Source organism: Dysidea avara, chromosome 8, assembly GCF_963678975.1.
Source record: "Dysidea avara chromosome 8, odDysAvar1.4, whole genome shotgun sequence".
Taxonomy (NCBI): domain Eukaryota; kingdom Metazoa; phylum Porifera; class Demospongiae; order Dictyoceratida; family Dysideidae; genus Dysidea; species Dysidea avara.
Genome location: NC_089279.1, coordinates 5,320,134 through 5,345,942, shown reverse-complemented (window position 1 = coordinate 5,345,942; position 25,809 = coordinate 5,320,134). Strand labels below are relative to the sequence as shown.

The 25,809-nt window shown below is 38.2% G+C and overlaps 2 protein-coding genes across 2 annotated transcripts; one reads left to right on the top strand and one right to left on the bottom strand.

Moving 5' to 3' along the window:
* On the bottom strand, positions 1–25,336 carry LOC136265154 (uncharacterized). Its single transcript, XM_066059964.1, has 7 exons — positions 25,282–25,336; positions 18,474–18,565; positions 18,335–18,421; positions 1,601–1,652; positions 1,488–1,546; positions 999–1,155; positions 1–948 (listed from the first exon to the last, which is right to left on the bottom strand). Coding segments are annotated over exons 1-6 (339 nt in total). The 5' UTR covers positions 25,329–25,336; the 3' UTR covers positions 1–948; positions 999–1,153.
* Positions 5,949–7,471, top strand: LOC136263625 (uncharacterized). The gene is made up of 4 exons (XM_066058257.1): positions 5,949–6,309; positions 6,397–6,501; positions 6,562–6,702; positions 6,851–7,471. Exons 1-4 carry the CDS (start codon positions 6,190–6,192, stop codon positions 7,469–7,471), a joined length of 987 nt encoding a protein of 328 aa, XP_065914329.1. The 5' UTR covers positions 5,949–6,189.
* Positions 25,337–25,809: the final 473 nt, after the last annotated feature.

Sequence of the window (25,809 nt, the reverse complement as noted above, 5' to 3'; positions counted from 1 at the left end):
GTTACACAATTAAGAGATGTTACAGTGTAATAGCGTAAGTGACTAACATTAGAGCAGTGATAATCTGGACAGTACATTACAATATGACAATAAAAATAACCTCAGAAGGTTTACATCCAGTTATAACCTTACCAAAATGGATTGCATTACAATAATAATATAATTACTTAGCAGGGTCACATCCTTTGTGCAGAGCGGTCATTACTAACAGTTTTCTTCAGTTTAGCACCTTTAATAAGAACCTTAGCTAGAGGACTCTCATCATCACTGTCACTATTATCCTGGTAACTACTAGCAACACTCATCTGGGATGGCTTGGGCAGTTTTGGTGGTGGTACTTAAGAATCAAATCTCCTCATGTGTGTAGTTGGGGGTGTCATTGGTTGTGAGAATTTATTAGGAACAGGGGGAGGTGGGGATGAAACAGACATGGAATGTTGAAAGAGAACAAAAGCAGGTGGCTCAACTTCAACATACGGTTGCTCTTCTACTGGTGTGCTGGGACGTATTGGGGATCCTACACTCTCTGCTCTCTTACGGAGTTTGGTCATCAAGTCATCTCGCCAACCAGGGCTGGCACTTACAGGAGGAGGGGGTACACCATTTTCTGTCATTGCTGATGATGGTGGTGGTGGCTGCTCCGGATACACATACACCTCATCTTTGTGTAATGATGATTGTGATGGCTTGTGCACTGGGGGTGGGGGTAGTGCAGGGGCAGAATTGTAAACAGGAGGTGGGGGTGTAGTTGATACAGTTAATGGTGACACAGGCTGACCCGTAGTTTGTGATGTGTAAGGAATCTCAGAGTAGTAGATAGCAGGATCATCTAACTGATCAAAGCTTTGTGACTGTCTGATAGTCCTGAAGTTGATGATGCACTATGGACAGGCTGTGGAGTAAGACTGCCACTAATCTGGGATCGTGACATGCCAAGTGATAGAGAATCTAAAACACAAGTAAACAAATCACAACATGTACAGAAACAAAAATGTTACCTTGAAAATCACTAGTTACTGCAGCCAAAGGACAAGCCTCTGCTAAATAATCAATAGATTTCTCAGGGAGAACACTAGGCCGTTCAATAGCAACAGACAACTCTTGTGAAATATCTTGTAATCTTTGTAAATCACCAACCATAGACATCCCAACATTCTATGACCACACATGATGTCATATGATGTAAAGTGATGCAATACTATACAGTGGAACCTCAGTTATCCAAACCCCTTAGGACCAGAGGTGGTCCATAAATCTGAAAAGTCCATATCTCTGAAACTGTGTATAAATAACCTTAAAATAGCATGAAGAATTTTTTTGAAAATATCAGTATTTTCAACTACCCTAATAGAACAGTCACTACTCTAATAGAGCAGTCATTTTCGTGGTTCGGTTAACCGAGAATCCGGATAAGTGGTGTCCGGATAACTGAGGTTCCACTGTAGTCCCTAATCAAGGTACAGTACCAGGTATGTTCTTCAACTAACAATTTGGCAAGTTGTCTTCTCTCCAGGTCATAGATGGACTGTATCCTATTTGTAGCCTCCTGTATACATAGTTAACAATACAAATATTACATTTCCAATTAAAGCACACTAACCTGCTGTTTTTAGCTAACTTGGTCTTCAATGCTTGTACTTCATCAAATTTCTCTGTACAATGTAAAGAAAACACTGATATGATATTGTACCATTTGACCAACTATTAGTCTTATTGACATCATTCTAGAGTAGGATGGACTCTTAACATTTGAGTGTGTGAACTTTAATCTAGCAATAGCTATCAGTAGTAATGAAACTTGATTCAGTATGCCATCAATCTAAACCGAACACATGTGGTATGAAATCTTGATATGGAGAGTCTCTTACTTGTTTTATGAACTCTTGTTAATATCACACTCTAACATTTGCTATAAAATTTTAGCTGGTTTTTTAAGTCAAGCAGAAAATGTCAATTCCAGTTTCATTGTTAGCTTACATCAGATTGACATTATAGTTAAAGCACCGTCGCATGTATGTACAAAAAATGGGGACATGTCGAGGGACACCCTGTTTTTAGCATAGGCAGTATTTTAAGGGTTGTTGTATTTCCTGGTCGCCTTGCTTGGAGCATTCATCTCAACTGCCCAAGAACTGCCTCAATTTTCAGTGATCGATCAGATTATCAGTAAGTGTTCACATAAGGCCAGGCAATTGCTTCTTAAAACAAGTGTAGTGAAGGTTGTATATCTGCAAACATGCATACTTGCATGAACTACTCATGTAATGACTCGTAGCACTTTCATCCCTCAGAGACCTCTAAACTTAGAAATAGCAGCAACAAGGGAAAGCGTTAGTCACCATCAATAGAGCCTAGCGACCGAGCCTCTATTTTAAACCAGACATTTTTTTTTCCAAATGTGCTGGAAACCCTTTATAATCAAGACATATGTTTATTCAAATGTAGTAAGGAAATACGGCATATGGGTCATTCCATGTCAAATCAACCAGGAATTTAGGGTCACCTCTCGGATTTTGATGAAACTTGATGTGTTTGTAGTACCTGTGGTGCTTATCACTCATGCAAATTTTTAGCTCCATACACCCCATAGTTTCTGATTTATGACTACAAATATTTTGAATATTTTATGAAAAATTAGTCCATCTCTAGTCACAAAATTGACTGTAAATTCACACTGTGTAAATATTTTTACACACAATTTTCACTGATGGAAGACTGTTGATCGACCTTTCAATTGATCCTTACATTAGGGATATCTACTTAATTACGGTCCAAAAATTCTGTATTGAAAACTTTAATTCTTTATATTTAAAAGATACTGCTTGAAATTCTTAGAATTTTTTTGTGAATAATAATTGGGTCATGGTCCATGTTTGATAAAAATTTTGTGGTGGGACCATATTGGGCTCAAGAGATATAATGAATTATGTTGTGGTATGTAGTGGAATTTTGTAGTCTATTATTGCTGTAAGGGAGTGTACACCTCCAATAACCACTCGCAACAAGGCCATGCCAAGTTTGTCTTACAGTGTGAAGGTGTCTAGGCACAGTGCAACCTGTATTAATAGTGACCATATTGGGCTCAAGAGATATAATGAATTATGTTGTGGTATGTAGTGGAATTTTGTAGTCTATTATTGCTGTAAGGGAGTGTACACCTCCAATAACCACTCGCAACAAGGCCATGCCAAGTTTGTCTTACAGTGTGAAGGTGTCTAGGCACAGTGCAACCTGTATTAATAGTGACCACCTGACCACCTGTATTGAAAGACCATCTACGTGCTGAAGTTACTTCATACTTCTTTAATTGTATAGCACCAAAACATCAACCCTTTCTAGCAAATCCAAAAATGGTCTTTATTAGACAAGTTGAATTACAGATCTGACCTGAAAACCATGTGTCCATAAACATATCATGTGAATGTTGTACCCTCTCTTCAGAAATACCTTAAAGTTGAATCTCACTGTACTGGATGTAGCCCTATTTAAGTTGTGTATGTGGTCGCATAAGTACACACAACAAAACTCCTCAAAGAGACGCCTGCCATGGATGCCTTGATAAGCAGGATACCTGTTTATATTCCCACTCTAGTCAGTGGCAGATCCAGAGGCAGGCACAGGAGGCATGTGCCCCCTACCCCCATCCTTCCCCCTTCTCTCCAAAAAAATCATACAAAAGATTGAGATACTCTAAAAGAGCAGTCAGTCAAATGTTCTAACCTCCACAGTAATTACAACTTGCATCTGTAACACTAATCCATGTACTTAGCTAGATAGATAGCCTGCTAGGAATTTAAATGCATTTGGTCTTTTGCAGATTATTCTATACGATAACTTACTTTGGGATTTTAACTGAACTCATCTCGTGACTGCATGTCACTGCATGATCCCCACACCTTTTGATTAATGCAGACTACTTTGAATTAAAATTTTATGATTTGATCTTCGAAGTGGTCATGAGTGCATATAAAGTAATTTAGTAATTAATTTCACATATTGAGGTGCAAATAATTAATGCTTGTATACGTGGTAAAACCCCCTCCATTCCTAGGACCATAATATAAAGTGCTCATATTACAGAAAGCACAGAAGCATCTTGGTCCAAATGTATGTGCACCATTAGCAGGGGCAGATCCAGGGTTTGGCAAGAGGGGTGCATCATGCATGACCAGCATAGTAGGTAGCTATATAAAGCAAAAGCATAGAACCCCGGAAGCTACAGGTATCTTATATACATGTACATCAAGGCACACGATAGTGTGTCGTGCGGCCCAAGAAGCCGGCGTGCCACACCGTGGGTATATTAACAGGAAGAAAGAAAATGTCATTTTCACACCTTTGTACTATGGTGATCCCTTATCCGATTGTAACCAAATTTGCTGCAGAGTTGCCCGCCAACTAGGGGAGTCCACATTCTAATTTGGAGGAAATCGCTCAAGCCATTTCCGAGATATAAGCAGCCAAAGTTTCAGGGTTTTCTTTCTTTGATTTTTTTTCTTCTTTGTCTTTTCGCACACTTGCAAAAATTGCTATAAAATGCAAACGTGTACTCCGATCGCCTTGAAATTTGGCACACAGAAAGGGAATCCAAAGGCAAATCCTAGTATCAATTTTGGTGCAAACCTGATGAACAGTTAAGGGTTTATGACCGAATATTCGTGTAAAACAAGATTGATTTGTTGTCACGCCTACAGGGTAAACTGCTTCATGGAATGAGCTGAAAATCGGTTTGTGGATAGAGCAACTATTGTAGGAGTGCCTTTTGGTGGTTTGAAAGCAATCGAAATAAAGATCATGGAGATCACATCCTAGCGATCGATTGTGGGAGTTATATTTCATTTTACCTGTGTCGTTAAATTCTCACCAAGAAGACTCGTTTATGCTGTTGTACCGTGGCTTGTACACGGTACCAAAACAGGTTGTCCGTTATCTAAGAGAACTGCTTTTCTCTGTTTGGCTTTTAGATTCACACAGGGGGCACTATTTGAAGAATCAACGCTGGAACTATCACTTATGGCTGTCTTGAACCCCCCAAACGTTTGTAACCTTGTCACGCAAGTGAACAATGACCAAACGAACCCACTGAAGAGGAAAAAGCCCAACGATACACCAGATACCAGCCCCCAGGCAAGTGTTAACAGTCTTGCCATTGCCGAAATAGACGTTGAAGAGGACACTGAAGGTCGTAAGTATATAGAAGTTGTATGTGGTGGTAGAACTGGTAAACTAATTTTAAACAAGTTTCACAAACTAGAGGGGAACAAAAGGTATACAAAATGTATTGAATACAATGGTGAGATTATTCCCACTCAAGAAAATTTGAGGTCATAGCTGGAATGAAAGCCATGAAATCATGGAAGAAATCTTTCAAGCACAAAGGTCAGCCACTTTTAACCTATCTTAACTCTGGAGCTTTGAAAGATAGTGATGAACAAGCACCAACAGTTTATGACGACACTGGCCTCAGTCAGTCAGTCTATGAACTCAGCTTTCAGGGAGCTAGAATCACGGCTGTTATCCTCACTCCAAGAGGTTATTATCTCATCTGTTGGATACCTGAAAGCTTCTTTTGAGTCCGAGATCAGATTCCTCCACACGAAAGTCAATGTGCTTACTGAAAGAATTCAACACCTAGAAGAAGATAAACTAAGCCACGGCATCCCCACGTTAAGCATGGACACTCTCCAACCATCCATAGAAACAATGATTAACTCTACTGTCACATCCCTCTTGTCTGAAGAGAAGGAGAAAGAAAAGAGAAAGCTCAATTTGATACTACACCGGATTCCTGAAAGTACTTCAGATGATGCTGTGGAAAGGAGGGTACATGATGCCAAGAGTTTATAATGGTGTAGGGAGAGTGTCGAACTACGCTATACCCTGTGAAATATGAGCCCGTAAAGTCCTATGGCATCGTTCAAACAACTCGGTGATTATGCACCTATCAATGTCAAGCCCCACCCCCCCAAGTACGGGCTATGTGGGGCGTTAGGAGGGGATTTGAACTTAAATTTTGCCCCCAGGGGTGAGGAATTTGAACAAGCGTTCTATCGTATTTTTTAGACGTGAAGCGCAAGAGAACACGTGATAAAACCGCAGCACCTCGTGTACTTTTGTCACTGTGGCTTCTGTTTTTACAACACGGGAAATGAGTGCAAAAACTGTTTTGGTTTGCTTAGGATGTAACAGATGGCCCGTTACGTTTATTTCGAAGGTGGAAAGTCAGATCTACTAAAGGTCAAGGCCAGCATTGTAAACACGTTTGCTGACGTGTTGGATAGCACCAGTGAAGACAGTTTACTAGTCCAGGTATATTAAAGCTATTCAGATATAGCTGTATAGCTAGCATGTTTTTGCGGTTAGCTATGTTTAAGCCTGTCCAATTTTGTATTACAGAAGAAGTGTGCTGAATGGGATGGCATGTTTGTAGATGTGCTAGAAAGTGAAGATGTTGAGCCTCAAGCTATTTTGAATGTGGAAGTGATAAAAATTAATCCTCCTGTAAGTAGCTACTTTCATGTAAACTGAGATTTATTAAGGTGTGCATGCTTGAATTTTTAGCAGCAATCAACTACGTCTCCAGTCACTACTGCTGCTTCTGCTACTACAAGTATCAGTACATACCCAGCTGCAAAAATGGTGCAATCTACATTAAGCATGGGTGAATTAGGACAAGTTCAGATAGTGAAAGGAAAAGAAAAGGTATTAGTTCAATGTTTAATTAAACTCATTTTAGTGCCACATTATTTGAAAACTATGTGTAATATGGCATCTATGGATAATGGGTTTGCATGCAAGCATTCAGTTATAAAGCAAAAACAGTCTTTTTATTATCTTTGTATGTTCACAGAAGTCGATACCTGAGAATATCAGAGAAGCAGCCAAGATTTTTCATAAGGAGCCCCTTACAGATTATCACCGCAGTTTGAATGATGAAGCTGCAAAACTTGCCGAAAATGATCCTACTCTCCTAGCTAATCGTGGTGAACTGCTACAGAGGGCCAGAGATTCGTTGCTGTCAAGTGGTAGCTATCAGTTTAAGAAAGGAAAGTCTCGCTCAAAACAAGTTGATGGAAACAGTGTTGCTGGTAGCAGTGGGTCGAAGAGGGCGAAAGTTGACAAGGAAGCCAGAAGAGCTAGAATGAAAGAAGTAGAAGAAAATATTTGTGACATTGATGAAGAAATATCTTTCAAAGAGAAAAGACGATCCCAAGACTACCGTCAATGTGATGAAATTACCGAACGGCTTACATCTTTGAAAGAAAAGAAAAGACTGTTATCCCGAGAGCTTGACCTACTGAATAAAAAGGAAGTGAAATCTAGGTGGTATCAGAAAAACAAATCCAGAAAGCATTATTCTGGCACATCGTCTGATGCCACTGATGTTTCTTGCTCATCATCCAGCACTCATGATCTTCCCCCAATCATCACACAACAATTCCAAATGCAGCTCCCCATCACTTTCAGCTGAAGTCATTGATTTGTGTGAGAGTCAGGAAATGGAACAGGACAAATCCAGTTCTAGAGAGCAACTGCAAACTATTGATGCAAGAAAAGAATATGCAGGAAAAGAAGATGCCGAACAAGAAGATGCAATACAAGAAGATGCGGAACAAGAAGATGACAAGAAGATGGAAGTAACAGTGAAGAGAGTCATCAGGATTTTTGCGATGGCCTCCTGTCAAAGAACAACAAGTCAGTAGCGACAGGAGGCCATTGAATGAACTGCTGCAACTGTTTGACACTACAACACATGGACTAATGTATTTAAATGATTCTGTTGCTACTTCAAATTTTACATGTATGTCATTGCAAGAGTATATTACAGCATTGCCACGTTATTGCGAGAGAAATCACCAGTGTTGTGACCGATGTAGACGTCTAGTTGAGGCTGCGGATTTGGTAATATCAAATGGCCTTATTGAATTGGCACAGGTGTTTAAAACAGCTTTTCCATCAGTTACTTATCACAGCTATAGTGCCAAAAGATTGCTAGGGAAGATGCCTGTGGTCTTTCTACGACTGCTTCACCCAAGTAGTGGAGTATCAAAAATATTTGTGATGGAACATGTCAAAGAAATTGATTACTGCCAGTTTTTGATCCAATTGCAGAATTTATACCAAAAAACTGATGGAATTAATTCAAAGCCTTCTATGAGTAAAGAGAAGCTGAAAGATATTTTACATATGGCTTGCAGTGACCGAGAGCGAGAATGCATAAGGTATGCAGTGTATCAATCATCTGGGTTGTCTGCTAAAGGTGCAAGAAAGCATTATGGGCAAGAAAGGATGGATCAGCAGTCACAAAAGGTAGATGATGTGATTGAAGAAAGGAAGTGCATATATGCTGCTATAGATGAAATCGCTGCAACTCAGGAAAAGGCTCTTCTGCAGTCTTGCAGCACTCTCTTAGACTCTGATGAGTGTACTTTATCAGATTCTGATTGTATTCCTGATCCTATTGCCATACTACAAGAGAAGAAACAACTAAGTTTAGATGAAACAATCAAAATACTTGAAGAGTGCTATTTCAATTGGTTTGTCTTTTTACAGTATCTAAATGACAATAATCTAGAATCAACGAGCAGTGATGCAGATATTTCTTCTAGACTAACTGACCAACAGAATTCTCTGTTCAAGCAATCCCACTTAGCGTATTGCACAGTTGAGAATGAAGTGCAACCAATGATTGAGAGAGATGCTGCAGTAAGAGATGGCTATGTTGTTTCAGAATCAGATGAGGACAATCCAGATGATTATTTAGATTTGCGAATTGATCATGAGTCAGATAAAACTAAGGCTTTAGTTGAGAGAAGAGTTGCTGCAATTAGACGGAAATCTTTGCGGACAAAGGCAAAACTGATTGCTGAAAAAAATTTTTTACATCGCAAAAATAGCAAGCAAGTTCATGGGATTGTCAAGGAATATCCAGACATTGGAGAGAAGATTGAGGACTTTGTAAAGAGTCGCAGCATTGGAGCAGATGCCTGGCGTCGTACAGGTGTTTTAACCTTCGATGGCAATAAACAAGTAAAGGAAAAGGTAACTTATGAAAGGATTAAGTTGCACCTGGAAGAAGTTTACCAGAGAAATTTTGCATATGGAACAGTTGTACAGCTTTGCTGTGCAAGAAACAAGCGTCGATTATCAGCCAGTTGCTATAAAGGAGTTGCACAGGTCACCAGCAGACGATCACGTAAAGGTTTTGAAATCAAATACAATCCTGATCACCATTGGAGTACTGCATTCTACAGAGGCCTGACAAACCTGCAGTTTACAGATGGAAAAGAAACTATGAATTTAAACAGAGATGATGCTTCTGGCTTTCGCCTAGACACACTAAGTACACATCGCCTACATCGCAGTCCTGTTGTGAAAGGCCATGACTTACTAACAACTCATACTGATTATGTAAACATGCAGTTACCCTTCCATTTTACAGACGACATGTTATAACTTCTCTGCTACCAAAACTACTGGAGAACTATGTGCAGGAGTAGTGAAAGCTGCTGGAATATATGAGAAAAATCCTGCTCAGCATTATGCTGATTTAGAAATGTTGGAGAAAGTGAATGAGCTACAACCTGCTTTTGTCAATGTCCATTCTAACACCAATAAGAAGATTGAATGTGTTCGTGTTGATGGAGCTGCTGATGAAGGGCCCTCCCATGTTGAAGTTCAGTTTTGGTGGTGTAAACGGCATTTAGAGCGACCAACTCATGTTACATTAGTTACAGCCCATAACAGTGGAGCAAGCTACATGAACAGAGTAGAGCTGCAAAATGGGTGCTTAGCTCTTGCTCATGCAAATCTTTTTATACCATCAAATTTGAATGGCTTTTGTTTTAACCCTGACACTGGTAAACTGGATGCTGACAGATTAAGCAAGAATATGACATCTGCAACTGACCTATACATTGAAAGAGTTAATGGAGCACCTTGTGGCTCATCAAAGATTCAGCTATATCCTGGTGCAGACTCTTTGGATACTCAGAAACTGAGAAAGAATGTTTTGATTTACTTGAAAGGGAACAAAGTACAGAAAGAAGAACTTGAAAAGAATAGCCTTGACACATATGAGTATATAGAAATGGTATGGAGTGTTCGATTGAAGCATAGCATTCCAAATTTGCCTGTGCAGTATTGCTTCATGCTTAAATGTTGCTACAAGCCATCTTGCCCACACCCATTTTGCTGTGTTGGTGACTCACAATCTTTGCAGTGGTTTCCAGGTGGGCCTGACATCACATTTATTCCACTTCCTATTCCAGATCCAGATCAACCATGGGGCTCCACAAATTGTAAGAAATGTGATGGTACATGCTATGGCCACTTTTTGAATATCAGCAAGGAGTATCACCTTCCAGCTATGTCAAAGCCCCCTTCAGTCATTATGAAGGAGGCATTTCAGAGACTGAATGGAGAACCAAGCTCTTCATTTATTGCAGAATTAGCTAAGAAGTGTTTGCTACCACCTGATGAGGTATCATTTTGGATTGAGCATTTACAGCAAATACAAAAGAATCGCAAAAGAGGAGCCGTTAAAGCTGCAACTACAAGAAGGCTCAAGAAACAGGCAACATTACAAGCTGCTGAAAGTGGTGGAGTTACGGAAAATTCAATACCAGAAGCTGTGTTTTGCATTGTGTGTGGAGATTTGTATGAAGATCTAACTGATGAAGTAGAAAACTGGATTGGTTGTGATAACTGTACTGCTTGGTTCCACTTCGGCTGTGCTGGGATAACAGTTGCACCTGATGTATACTTGTGTTATAAATGTGTTAAAAATTGATTGTTTCCATCAGTGTTTATTATAAATACATACAAACACGATAAACTTGGTGATAGGTTGGCTGTTATACTTCTGGTAGCATCCTTATGTTGACTGTTACCTATGCAATGAAAAGCAGCACAAATAATTTTGTGTGTCAAATCCCCTTCCTATCCCCACCTCATAGGGTGGGAGTATGTGGGGATTTGGCCTGATAATTCACCCCCAGGTAGGGGAATTTGACTTTCCACTTGATCAAATCCCACTATATCCCCACCCTCCCCGCACTGGGGGGAGGGGCTTAACATTGATAGGTGGATTAGTGTTGATTGGTGACTAATTATTAGTACATGGGCGCGTTGAGAGACTGAAGCTACAGAGTGAAAGAACATTGTAAAAGTATGAACAACGTGCTGAGGAACTCAGTACAAAGAGAAAGGCACAGCCAACTAACCTCGAAAGCCATAGATATCAACTTCGCGCGTGACATCTTAATTGGAGGTTTCATCATGGTCGCCATTCCATGCCTCGAGACAGTTCTGATAGTGAAAGTGACACATCTAGATGGGGCTTTAGCCATAGAGATTCAATGCGGACCACCCGACCAAACAAAGAAGGTGTTAAATCTGGGCAATCAACAGCGGTCAGATTTACGAAAGGACACAAAAGTATGCAGGCTACTTTACGGGCTCATTTTTCATTGCGTATAGCAAAGTTCGATACTCTCCCTAACACATTATAAACTCAGTCTTGATGATGCTAATTACGTTAAATCCATTCTTCAAGACTACCTTAAAACGCCCAGGTGCATGGACACAGTTGCCCATATAGGTAAAAAGGATTCTGAAAAGACAAGACTGCTGAAGGTTGATGTTCCATCAGAAAAGTTGAAGAAGCAGGTCTTGCGTAACAGTTCAAAGCTAAGAGATGATTCTAACCCGACTGGGTCAAGAAAATATTTATTACACCTGACCTTACACCTTAGGAACAAGCAGAAAACAAGGTTTTAAGAGAGAAACTTGCAGAGCTTAATAAAACAGCCCCAAGATCCTACCGTATAAAAAACGGTCAAATTGTAAGGAGGGAGGGGCACCTTCCTCCCACTTAATTAAGAACTCTTCTATCTGTAATCCTAACAATGATGATTCAACTACTAATTGTAAACATTACTTTAATGATCATAAATCTTTTAAGATGATTTCAACTAATATATATATGATTAATGCAGAAATGCCACACTTTATAGCAGGTACTGAAACCTGGTTGAACTCTACTGTATACACCAGTGAAATTTTCCCCTCAAATTATCAAGTATTTCGTGCAGATCGAGAAGATGGGTATGGAGGAGGAGTATTTTTCGCTTGTCATAACACTATAAACTGTACCCAAATCAAAATCATAACAGATTGTGAAGCTGTAGCCTGTAAAATTAAGTTATCAGATAGTCGCATGTTAATAGTGCTAGTTTTATACAGACCACCAAATAGAGATATACAGTATATGCAAAACATTTGCAATCTAATTGAACGCTTGTGCTGTGAGTATGAGAATGCTGTAATGTGGATTACAGGTGATTTCAATTTGCCCAATATCAATTGGGACCTTAAGGTTACGGTATAGTCACGGGCAATCATTCAAAATTTTGAATGCCTATAATTTTGAATGCCTATCGATACTTTTTGAGAAGCCCATATAACCAGTCTAGCAGCGTGAAAAGTTTTAATTGAAGGTGAAGCTCTTCATATTTAATGTTTTTATGTAGCTACAGCGTAGTTTGAGGCAGGTGGAACACTACAATTTGTTGTAGTAACACAAGTAAGCCGCTCAGCTCAGCATTACCAGAAATTTAGTACATTTTTTGGTCGTGTGCATTAGTGTAGACAACCTGTGTAAAATATTCATATAATACAATCACTTTTGAATGCGATGTTTTTAAAGCTATGCATATGTTGGAATAAATGTCTAATGATTGAAACCAACATATTCCAAAGGGTGTGAAGCCATTTAGTCCCTAACCACAATATTATCTTGCACTAACCTCAAAATTTGCTTCCACTTAGTACACTTTCAAAGCCATATTGTGTATGTAGTGTGTGTCTGTGTGTGCATGGTTTAATCATGGCACATTTATACCTCATAAATTAGAGTGTTAACCAAATCAAAGGAATACTCGAAATAACTGTTTGTTTGCTTAAACCTTCTCAGTTAAGGAACATGGTGTGAGATATAAACCGTTTGTTTCTTTGTTTCTTTTTTCAATTTCTGTTGTAATTTACAAGTACATGTTCCTTTATAGCCTGTAGCTCGTCTATACAAAACCATTCATCAGGAAGCCACAAGTCACTGACTAAACTGATGATTGTTTATAATGTGCATGCATGTGTGCGTGTTATTGCATTTTTAAATTAATTGAGTTGATTGACTATAATGTAGTCTGTATCACAACACGTACGCCATAAGTGTCTTGTCCTGGAGGAAGCTGGTCTATCACATCATATTTCAGCCGTTTTGCTTTGTTATTATCGCTAGCATAACTAGTCGAGCAATTTTTGGTCCAAATTTACACCAGATTTAACCTTAGATGGGTAAATTCTCAAAAAAATCTTTTGTGGGGGCATGCCCCCAGACCCCCCTAGACGAGAGCATGCTCTAGGTTTTGCACTGTGTACGTGCATATATGCTCAAAACTCCTTAGTTTAAAATAGAACACCCATCATAATCTGCTGATTTTATTACAAGCATTTTCTAGTTCGATGTACGTGATTTTAATATACCCTGAAAAGTAGACTATCTCATTTGGCGCCGGTTTCAGCTAGCTACTACTTTCGTAGTTTACGTGCTGGAGAAAACAGAACACCTATAATTAGTTGGATTGAGCTTTCTAAGTAAGGTCAGTGCTGGATTTGCCTATTAATGACAAATGACGTAGGCAATACGTCAAAGACTGAAGCAGTTTCTAATTTGTTGGAGCATCGCTGGACATTTATGGACGGCCTGGAACCACAAGTAGATGGCTGTATTTAGCGAAGGTTTTAGCCTACGCGTTAATAATAAGGTGAAAATGATTGGTTACATACAGATTCAACCTACTTCGTAGGGTGAGTGAGTTTATTGTATGTTAAACCCATACGTTTGGGCCTACTGAACCATAGTCTGTATTGCCACATGTAGACGGACTTCAATCTTACCAAATGGGTCATTTAGCCTCTATTTATACATATTTCATTACCTTCACTACAGAGCGGACATTGTACACTGCTATTTGAGATGTATTGCCAATACAACACTGTATGTCAATTTAATTTTTAATTAGTAGGCCCATGACCTCAAATTTCTGGTATTGGCTCCAGCTGTCACTACCATGTTTTTCCACCGCCAAATACAGCAAAAGCTGTAGGCTCTATTGGCTTTTCTAGGGCATAGTGATACTGTATATTAAATTTATTAGGTCCTGTGGAAGTGTTTTTGGCGTGTTTCTCCCCAGTGACTCAGATACAAGCCTTCAAAGAGCTTGTTTCACTCAAAAAAACTACTAAAAGTTCAATAAAACGTCTATACTACCAGTAACTTAAAAAATTGCTTCCACAGGACTTAAGATATTTTAGTTGTTTAGCCACTTGTGTTGAAATTATAAGGATTCAGTAATCTGTTAGTCTGGTTTTTGGCAGCTCGTTTTATAAAACATCGTTCTATTGTAGACCACACACCCAAGAACAGTCGTTGTTCTGTAGTAAAAACAAACATGTACAATTAGTTGTATTGCTAACACAACACAATTGTTGAAATTATTTATCCCTGCTTGGTTTAAAGCAGGTTTTGTACTTTATTCCGCCCACGCATTTTAAACTATTCCGTAACCTCAATTCTGTCATATCCAATGCCTATCCATTAGAGCTACGCAATATGTTGCTTGACACTTTTAGCACCTTTGGGTTTACACAGTTGGTTGACTCACCTACAAGGGGAAGCAATATACTTGATTTATTTGTTACAAATAGACCCGGATTGATCCAGGAAGTTAAGGTTTCTCCTGGTATTAGTGACCACAAACTAATTGTTATTGAGTCCTCTCTCGTTGCAACCTTAACTGAATCTCAACCTCGCACGGTGTACTTATGGCATCAAGCTAACTGGCAAGCATTTAGTCAAAAACTTTCCCACTTCTCAAATAACTTCGTATCCAATTATTCTGCTGTCACCCCAATCTAAGATTTATGGAATGCTTTTAAGCAGGAATGTCATAGCTGCTTGGAACTGATACCTCAAAGAAAACTCTCTAAATCTCCAAGACATCCCTGCATGGATCAATAACCAAATAAAGCGTCTTTCCAACAAAAAGAAACGTTTGCATAATAAGGCTAGTATTTCCTGCCTTGAATCAGATTGGAAAGCTTATAAAGATCTAAAAAAACAAGTTCAAAGAGAATGTCGTAAAGCTCACAATGCCTATGTATCCAAATTAATTGACAGCAATGGCTCATCCAGTAACAAGCGTTTCTGGTCCTATATTAAGTCTAAGAGAAATGACCAGTGTGAGATCCCCTCACTTGAGAAAAATAGCCAGATTTATACTCAGAATGCCGACAAAGCTAACTTATTAAATGATCATTTTTCATCAGTCTTCACAAAATCCAGTATTCCATCAGATCAAATCCCTTCACTTGAGAATAATCCTGATATTACTCCCCTTCTAATAGAGGAAAACGGTGTCAGACTTCTTTTACAAAATCTTGACTCACATAAAGCACAAGGTCCAGATGGCATACCAGCAAGATTTCTTAAGGAACCTCCAATAATATTGCTCCAGCATTAACTTTAATATTTAATACTTCTATTCAACAGGGAAAGCTTCCAACAGATTGGAAAAAAGCCTTTGTGGTGCCAGTTTTCAAGAAGGGTTCACGCACAGATCCCTCTAATTATAGGCCTATATCTTTAACCTGTATCTGCTGCAAAATATTTGTCAAGACGTTTTGGAAGCCAACAGTGAGCTTTGGGGAAAATTGGCTCTTTATTGTGCAAACAGTAGAAGTGAAAATGTGATGGCATGGGACACATTCAAGGAAAACACCGAAACCCAGTATGCTATGCCATTTGCACCCACACCAGTCTACAGACCAATATTTGATGACTTTGTAGTATAAATTGTGTAGCGATACTATTTATAATCACAGAGTAAATGTGCTTCCCGTTTTTCCAAAAAGTACCATCTCAAAAACCTGCCAAAGAAGTTATGGGAAAGCGCATTATTTAGCCGAAGCCATTCATTATAGCATAGTTAACCTTGTGATACTTTCTTTTTCTACCTACAGCACTTAGTTTAGCCAAGAATGTGCTTCCAACAAAGCATGTAATCCACCATTGTCAGATAAACGACGCAAAGTAGTCAAACTTACCAAAACAATTATCATAACAACACCACAAGTCATTTTTGTCACAAAATAGTCGCTAATGCCATGGTTTGGCTGTAATAGGATTAAATTTGTTGAGGCACAAAACCAGCCTAAGGACACCGGTTCTTGTACAAAGTCTATGGGCGCACGGTGCAGTTTCCAATTCAGGGGGGTATGTTATCTATATTCCTTCTTGGCTAAGATATTGCTGTTGAAAATATTTTTTCCCATAGTCAAATTATATGAAAGTCCCCACACTACAGCGGTCATTTTTATGTTTGTGATGTAATTTCGAATGAGGCCCATCCATATAATGTATATGTGTGACAACCCAACACAATCGTGCAAGCCTAAACTTATAGGAGGAAACGAAAGAGAAGAGACCTTAATCAGAGCTTGATAAAAGAGCAAGAGCAAGTAAGGATGTCTAAATGGTAAACAGAAAACACAACTTGACAACAAACATCTTGAACAACCTAGGTGAGTAACTTCTGATAAATGGCTTTACACCGTCTGCTTTTCTCCACTTCCAATACATTGATGCGATTATGTGACTCGTTGATTCTGATTGGCTAGCCTATATTTTGGCTGGATCACATTTCTGGGCCTAAGAAACTGGAGAATTGTCACCAGATGGTGTTTGCACATTACCGCGAGCCAGGCTGGGCATGAGACTAATGTTAGATAGTTCCATAGTGTTCTCAATGAAGTGGCTTTGCAATAGAGCACTACAAACCGTTCGCCAATTATGTACAATTCTAAACATGATTTGGTGTGGCTGACCACCTGAGGTCAGCTATGAGTAATATTAAACACAATCCCCATATTTAACAAACATGCATACCAACAATGATACACTTTATCCCCTTATTGTACTTTGCGTGGGAGGAAAAAGTGCTACCGTGTTATCAAGAGTTCACACTGAGGAGAGTGTCCTACTCTCATATACGTACCCTTGTAGAAGGGTATATCGTGAAGTAATGACGTAACGACAAGGTGTTGTGGTTTGTGACATATGAGCAGCTGTAAAAGTGCAAGAATCACTAGCACCATTTCACACTCGTGATGCTCAGGATAGCCGTACAGGGGGGTGTATTTGTGACTAGTCCAGCATGAAATGCCTACGAAACGGTTTTAACCCATAAAGGAACGATTGTAGTTCGGTGAGAAATGCTTAGAGCTGGAGTTAATTTGGTTGCTAGCAACATTGTCAGGTAAGCGTTCAATCGATACCATGTTCAACTAACGACATCATTAATTATACAAGGAAAAACGTGTGAACTCAGAAGTGCTACGTTATAACTTCACAATACACCCTTCTACAGGGGTATATGAGAGTAGGATACTCTCCTCAGTAAGTATATATATTATGAACTCTTGGCGTGATGTATTTCCATATTGTACCGATTAGCTGCATAACTGTACTGTATAAGTCATACAGCACAGTTATGTGACTAATATAACTGGGCAAATACAGTACGCTTGGGTGAATACAGTACAGATATGCAGTACAGTTATGTAAAGAACAACACCACTCAGACAGCACGATTGATCACATTCCTGACATTGTAAATCATTAAAACTAGCCAAACCAATCCTACCAGTTGGTTCTATGACTTACATGAACACTTACTGATAGCCTAACACAGAAAATTGAAGCAACAATCCCACACAGACGGCACGTGTGTGACACTGTCAAGCGTTAAAACGAGCCTACCAAACTGTTCTACGACTATAAATAGATTATATTATGACAACTTACTGATAGTCTAATCACCAAAAATTGAAGTGATTCGGGTACTCAAGAAAATCATTCTGAGCAAGATGACCAGGAACTACAATAAAACACTTAAAGCACTGTCTATGCTTGTGAAAAATACAGCACTTGGAAGGAGGGGAGCTCCTCAAGGCAACTACAGCACTTGGCTTTGCCTTGTGCTGTATTAGCCTCTTGACACTCCCCTTGTACTGTATTTTCTGTACACATGCTTAGCAACTCCTTATAAGTTAATTCTTACTTGCTCTCAAGATGACTTATATGACTTATTTGATGTTAGTAGACAAGACCAAAACACCAACATGGTCCCACACTGACAAGTAACAAACACCAACAACATGACCCAACATTAGGGAATGACCTGGGAACATTACACACAAAACATGTCCTCACCTTTCTTAGTTTTCTTTGCCAGATTTTTACTTGTCTTAACTGTCCTGGTACAAGCTTCTTTTGCTTCATTGACACTCTTTTTCAACTCTACAATATGATAACATCAACTATGAATATTATGTGTTTATGTAGTGGTCACCTCTGTCACATTCCTTTTCAATGGTATTAGCAGACTTGTGAAATTCTTCCAATCTTCCACACATTGATGTCAACAAGTTGGTATTAAAAGTCCTGTACATTAAAGTGATGGTACAACAATAATGTAAATGGCTTCCATACCATTGCCATTTGCTCATGGCTATAATAAAAATGTGTGTCTCACTGTTTACAGAACAATTATGAACTGGTGTAATCATGAGCAGTGAAATTATTACTATAAAAACTAGAATAATATCAGAGTGACTAGTCTACTATCTAATGACACAGTAAACCATTTCACATGTAACAAGTATATCAGAAAGTAGACTAGCTACACTGTCATAGTACTAAGATATTGTAGTGTAGTGTATATACCAGTACGTGTTTAGGTGATGTAGTAGATCATTTGGTTATCTGGACCACAAATGGTATCAGGTGATAATAAAAGTGTTTAGTGACTGGGTTGGGAAAGCCCATATTGCACTTTGTATGGGAGGATCACATGTGCTGACAAGTACTGTATTACAGTACCAATTAGCTACAGTAACTGTATGAGTCATACAGTAAGGAATGTCATGATAAGAACCTCACTTAGACAAGATGATTGATCACATGTGACATTGTAAATCACTAAAACTAGTCAGACTAATCCTATCAGTTGTGAAATAGATTATGCAAACATTTACTGACACCGAACATTGATGTGGTTTGGTAACTCTGAGATAAATGCTCTGAGCAAGACGACCAGAGGTACAATATAATATTGTTTACGAATACAGCACTTGGCTTTGTCTCATGTTGTATTAGCCTCTCGACACACCCCTCATGTTGCATTTTCTGTACATGTGCGGCAGTGCTTGTAACTATAACATACAAAACTTTGTCTAAATACATTTAATAAAATATACAAAACACTCTAATTGAACAATCACACTGAATTTCAAAAATACAATGGTACAGATTATGAAGGACATTCAACCATTTTATATAGGAGGAAACAACACTGTACAAACTGCCTGTTATCCAAATCTTGTTACATTGTACTGTGTTTCAACAACAACAACAGAATAGTAGAGTACACACTATACTGAAATGCCACACACTTTAACTTAGCACTGCACTTTTAATACCATGTGAAATCATTAAACACAAACAACGTAATCTTCTTCATTACACATTCCACCAGTTGTTTGGTGAGAAGTTTCAAGAGTGTACGAAACATTTAGTACATACAAGAGTTATACTACACTGGATCATCACTAATACACAACATTTAGTACATACAAGAGTTATACTACACTGGATCATCACTAATACACAACATTTAGTACACACAAGGGTTATACTACACTGGATCATCACTAATACACAACATTTAGTACATACAAGAGTTATACTACACTGGATCATCACTAATACACAACATTTAGTACACACAAGGGTTATACTACACTGGATCATCACTAATACACAACATTTAGTACATACAAGAGTTATACTACACTGGATCATCACTAATACACAACATTTAGTACATACAAGAGTTATACTACACTGGATCATCACTAATACACAACATTTAGTACATACAAGAGTTATACTACACTGGATCATCACTAATACACAACATTTAGTACACACAAGGGTTATACTACACTGGATCATCACTAATACACAACATTTAGTACATACAAGAGTTATACTACACTGGATCATCACTAATACACAACATTTAGTACACACAAGAGTTATACTACACTGGATCATCACTAATACACAACATTTAGTACACACAAGAGTTATACTACACTGGATCATCACTAATACACAACATTTAGTACACACAAGAGTTATACTACACTGGATCATCACTAATACACAACATTTAGTACATACAAGAGTTATACTACACTGGATCATCACTAATACACAACATTTAGTACACACAAGGGTTATACTACACTGGATCATCACTAATACACAACATTTAGTACATACAAGAGTTATACTACACTGGATCATCACTAATACACAACATTTAGTACATACAAGAGTTATACTACACTGGATCATCACTAATACACAACATTTAGTACACACAAGGGTTATACTACACTGGATCATCACTAATACACAACATTTAGTACATACAAGAGTTATACTACACTGGATCATCACTAATACACAACATTTAGTACATACAAGAGTTATACTACACTGGATCATCACTAATACACAACATTTAGTACATACAAGAGTTATACTACACTGGATCATCACTAATACACAACATTTAGTACATACAAGAGTTATACTACACTGGATCATCACTAATACACAACATTTAGTACACACAAGGGTTATACTACACTGGATCATCACTAATACACAACATTTAGTACATACAAGAGTTATACTACACTGGATCATCACTAATACACAACATTTAGTACACACAAGGGTTATACTACACTGGATCATCACTAATACACAACATTTAGTACACACAAGGGTTATACTACACTGGATCATCACTAATACACAACATTTAGTACATACAAGAGTTATACTACACTGGATCATCACTAATACACAACATTTAGTACATACAAGAGTTATACTACACTGGATCATCACTAATACACAACATTTAGTACACACAAGGGTTATACTACACTGGATCATCACTAATACACAACATTTAGTACATACAAGAGTTATACTACACTGGATCATCACTAATACACAACATTTAGTACACACAAGGGTTATACTACACTGGATCATCACTAATACACAACATTTAGTACATACAAGAGTTATACTACACTGGATCATCACTAATACACAACATTTAGTACATACAAGAGTTATACTACACTGGATCATCACTAATACACAACATTTAGTACACACAAGGGTTATACTACACTGGATCATCACTAATACACAACATTTAGTACACACAAGAGTTATACTACACTGGATCATCACTAATACACAACATTTAGTACATACAAGAGTTATACTACACTGGATCATCACTAATACACAACATTTAGTACACACAAGGGTTATACTACACTGGATCATCACTAATACACAACATTTAGTACACACAAGAGTTATACTACACTGGATCATCACTAATACACAACATTTAGTACACACAAGAGTTATACTACACTGGATCATCACTAATACACAACATTTAGTACACACAAGGGTTATACTACACTGGATCATCACTAATACACAACATTTAGTACACACAAGAGTTATACTACACTGGATCATCACTAATACACAACATTTAGTACATACAAGAGTTATACTACACTGGATCATCACTAATACACAACATTTAGTACATACAAGAGTTATACTACACTGGATCATCACTAATACACAACATTTAGTACATACAAGAGTTATACTACACTGGATCATCACTAATACACAACATTTAGTACATACAAGAGTTATACTACACTGGATCATCACTAATACACAGCTCTGTTCTCAAGACAAAGTCTGTTCAGATTAGTGAACAGGACATGTGGGCACATAAAATTATTTTGCTACTTTTTCACACTTTCATGACTTGTAACTTTTATACCATTACACTATAGTCATGACATTTTCACTCCTTATTAAACATTTAATTGGTCATATAACACAAGTTACAGAATACAAATATACTTTGCTATTCCAGTACTGAGATATAACCTGTTGTGTGATGGAGTGTCGTTTGTGTCCACATGCCCTGTTTTCGCAGGCCCAGTCACTATATACAAAGTCTAGTAACAGAATATACATGTGACCTGCTGAGTGAAAACTGGCTGTTTTCGCAAAATTTATTGAAATAGCTACCCTCGGTAAAAAAATATGTGTGCAACATGAAAAATTTACACACTTTAATCTCATTTGTACACACTGAAATTAAGCTCAAATCAATAAAACCTACACACCACTGGATTCGCCTGTTTATGGAGAGTAACAAAACTCTTTGTTTTGTGTTTGCACAGTAAAGGAAATGTGAGTTATGGGCGTTTCTTTACGATGCAGTAAAAACAACGTTCACCGTCATCATTTCTTAGTTTGAAAGGCCTTCTTCTTTGTCAACACCCAGGTCAGATCCAGGGGGGGGGGGGGTTCAAAGGGCTCCATGGAACCTCCCTTTTGAAAGAGCCTCTCTTACTTGAGACACTCTAATAGAGCAGTCACAATAGTCTTTTGAGGAGCAGTGTAGCAAGCAGTTATAAATAAAGAAATGTAGTTGGTGAGGACATCTATGGTGAGGGACAGCTATTGTCAGCAGGTAATGACTTTTTTTGTGCAAAAACGGCCGGTTGTTGCTCCACCAATCACATATGTGACTGGGCCTGCAAAAATAGGGCATGTGGGCACATGATTTTTGTCTACTTTTTCAAACTTTCATCACTCATAACGTTTTGTACCATTATGCTATTGCAATACAATTTTCAGTGCTTAGTAAGCATTTAGTTGGCTTTATGATGCAAGTTACAGAATGCAAATATTCTGCTCCAGTACTAAGATATGAACTGCAGCATGTCAGGGTGTAGTTTGTGCCCACATGCCCTATTTTTGTAGGCCCGGTCACATATAACAGTTGACAAAATACTCTAATAGAACAGTCACTTATACTGCTTGGATCAGTGAGAATACTTCTGGCAACACAGAAAACATAATTCAAACACATAAAATGTCATACATGGCAATACTGTTGTCCTAAAGCCCATATTAGGAATGGTAACAGTAAACAAACAACTACCATAATGGTAGTAAACTATACATGTTCGTGGCTAGTTAACATGTAAGAAGCCATACTATGTTCTACATATTTTTTCTCCGACATTGCAAAAGGTAATAAATCTCTTGTTCCCCTCCACCACAAATTTCCAATGCAGATCAGGTTTGTCATGTGTTATCAAACATCAAAAAAAGTTCAACCCAACAGCTCAGTATTGACGTGAAGTATTCTAATCATATGTCACTTTAGGGGTCGGGGTTTACCAGTTTCCAGAAACCAGTCAGCTTTTAAATTGAAAGTAAGATTAGTATACTCAAAGAGAACAGTCAATAGATAATCAAGTACTTTGACAGTTAATAACTAAACAGATTGTCTATTATACAATGTAGAGTGGCTAAACCTCATAAATTGCTCCATATTGTCATGACACTGACCAAATTTACTTCTCCATCACCTTCAAGTGTCCTATAATAATAATTATCATTCTAACAATTTCAACTGAACTTTTCATTAAGGCTTTAAATATTTCTGTGAAGGTCTAGAATAACAAAATTCAACTGTGGAATGATGTACGTTGCAAGATGCTTTTTACTCATAGATACACAACTAGATTATCATTAGTAGGGATCATGGAGGTGTGGGTTTTCTTACACAAAACTATTACCTGAAAATCATCCTTTACACTCAAAGGAATACACAATTTTTGATAGTCTACAAGGTCTGAGCTGTGATTTTTTAGTTGCTACATCACCAGTACAGCCTACTGGGAAAGCTGTTCACATCACAGGTGTGTGTTCTATTAGAGTGTTCACAGGTGTAACTATTAAGCACAGTGTTAGGTGTGGACAGGACACTCACGTTGTGTACAGGTGTTAACACGTGTGCTAACATGTATGCTCATGCTGGCTACCATTAAGCTTCTTCGCTGCACAAGTGTGGGTATGGACAGACAAAGACATACATACATACATACATACATACATACACTTTTCAGAAAACAATTTCAGGAAGCCAAGAGTGCAATACAGCCAGCATTTGGTGCACAACTAGTTTACGCTAACACTATCACCAATTTAATTAAAGAACCTCTGTTATTTATAATTTGCCTATTGTTCAACCCTTAAAAATTTCAGAGTGTTCATTTTATCACACACAAAAACTGTTGTGGTTTCACCACCGCTACATTCATACAAGTAAGCCACCTAGTAATATTTTTAAAAGTGTTATTATTAAAATTATATTCAAGTACTTCCGAGGGATTGCCACATTCATGCCTGGGTTGCCAGCGCCTTGGGACTCTTGTACACTATTTGAGAAATCCATCAAATATTTAGAAATCCTGAAATACAAAAAATTATGAAAAATCTGATTATTTTTGTTTCCGTCCATTTCCAAACTCAATTACCTGCTCCATATAGAGAGTCTTCTTGAGTCACACAAATCTTTACTATAGTCACAATGAAGAACTCAATTAAGAATATTGCTTTGAGCAAGGTTTCCAGTCGAACCAGGATGGGGAGTGGCTAGCTAATTGCCTTCTGTGTCACTGCCCTAGGCTGTGCTAGCCACCCATCCCGGCACAGAAAAAACTCAAATATTATGTACCTATCAATATTAATCCCCACTACCCCCTCCCAAGCTTACTAGGGGATTAGTGGGGGATTTTGACCCAATTTGATCTGAAATTCTTCCCCAGTAGTGGGACATTTGACCATTCAAAATTCTAAGTCTTTGTTTAACTTGCAAGCTGCATAAGAACTAACCTGTTTCTTAAAGTGTACTGTAGCCATACTATAATAAATTATGGAGATTTGACCACTAGTCGTTCCCCCATGGGTAGAGAATTTGATTTTTCAAAAAATCTAATTCCCACCATTTCCCTTATTATACCCGGGAGGGGGGAGGTGGGGAATAATATTGATAGGTGCATCATTATCATTATAAAACTTGTATTGTATTTACAAATAATGGGACTCTTGATATTTTGCATGGGCATTGGTGACCCCTCGGATATTTCTTATTGTTACAAACTCACCTTAATGATGGTGATGAAGGAAGCACAACTGATGACCAATAAGACATAGACAACATTCCCATTTCATCAACAGGGAGACTGTGTAGTCATACTTTAAAGAGCTATGAAGAAAGTTATAAAAATAGACATCTGTAATGAGCATCATCTTGATGGGATTACAGCCATATTTCTGTATCATTCTAGTTGAACAGGCTGAAGATGGCCATGCCATAGCCATGATTCCTGTACTCTTGGAGTTTCTTCATCAATAGTTCAATCTCCAGTCTGAGGTTGTTCATGTTGGTGGTACTACAGTTTTAGGTGTCAGCAGTGTCAGGGATAGCCTTACTGTGACTGTAGTGTAGTGGCTGTGATAGTCGCTCACCATGACCAAGTGGTCATGTGTACTATCTCTAACTGTACAGCAGACCAACCTGTCAGCGCTATTTCTCCTGCTGACTTCACCAGCTCCGTCCTCATTGCTGCATCCATGCTAGGAGTGGCTTCTTGCAGTGCATCGAGATTCCGGCGCGCAGGATATGAAGGGGC

What these genes read in the sequence shown, in the direction of transcription:
- LOC136265154 (XM_066059964.1), bottom strand. Translation starts at nt 25,328, where the DNA reads ATGTCTTATTGGTCATCAGTTGTGCTTCCTTCATCACCATCATTAAG. An exon ending in CCTTCATCACCATCATTAAG is followed by an intron (nt 18,566 to 25,281) that starts GTGAGTTTGTAA and finishes TTTAATGTACAG; the next exon opens with GACTTTTAATACCAACTTGT. An exon ending in TGAAAAGGAATGTGACAGAG is followed by an intron (nt 18,422 to 18,473) that starts GTGACCACTACA and finishes ATCATATTGTAG; the next exon opens with AGTTGAAAAAGAGTGTCAAT.
- LOC136263625 (XM_066058257.1), top strand. Translation starts at nt 6,190, where the DNA reads ATGGCCCGTTACGTTTATTTCGAAGGTGGAAAGTCAGATCTACTAAAG. An exon ending in AAGACAGTTTACTAGTCCAG is followed by an intron (nt 6,310 to 6,396) that starts GTATATTAAAGC and finishes TTTGTATTACAG; the next exon opens with AAGAAGTGTGCTGAATGGGA. An exon ending in TGATAAAAATTAATCCTCCT is followed by an intron (nt 6,502 to 6,561) that starts GTAAGTAGCTAC and finishes TTGAATTTTTAG; the next exon opens with CAGCAATCAACTACGTCTCC.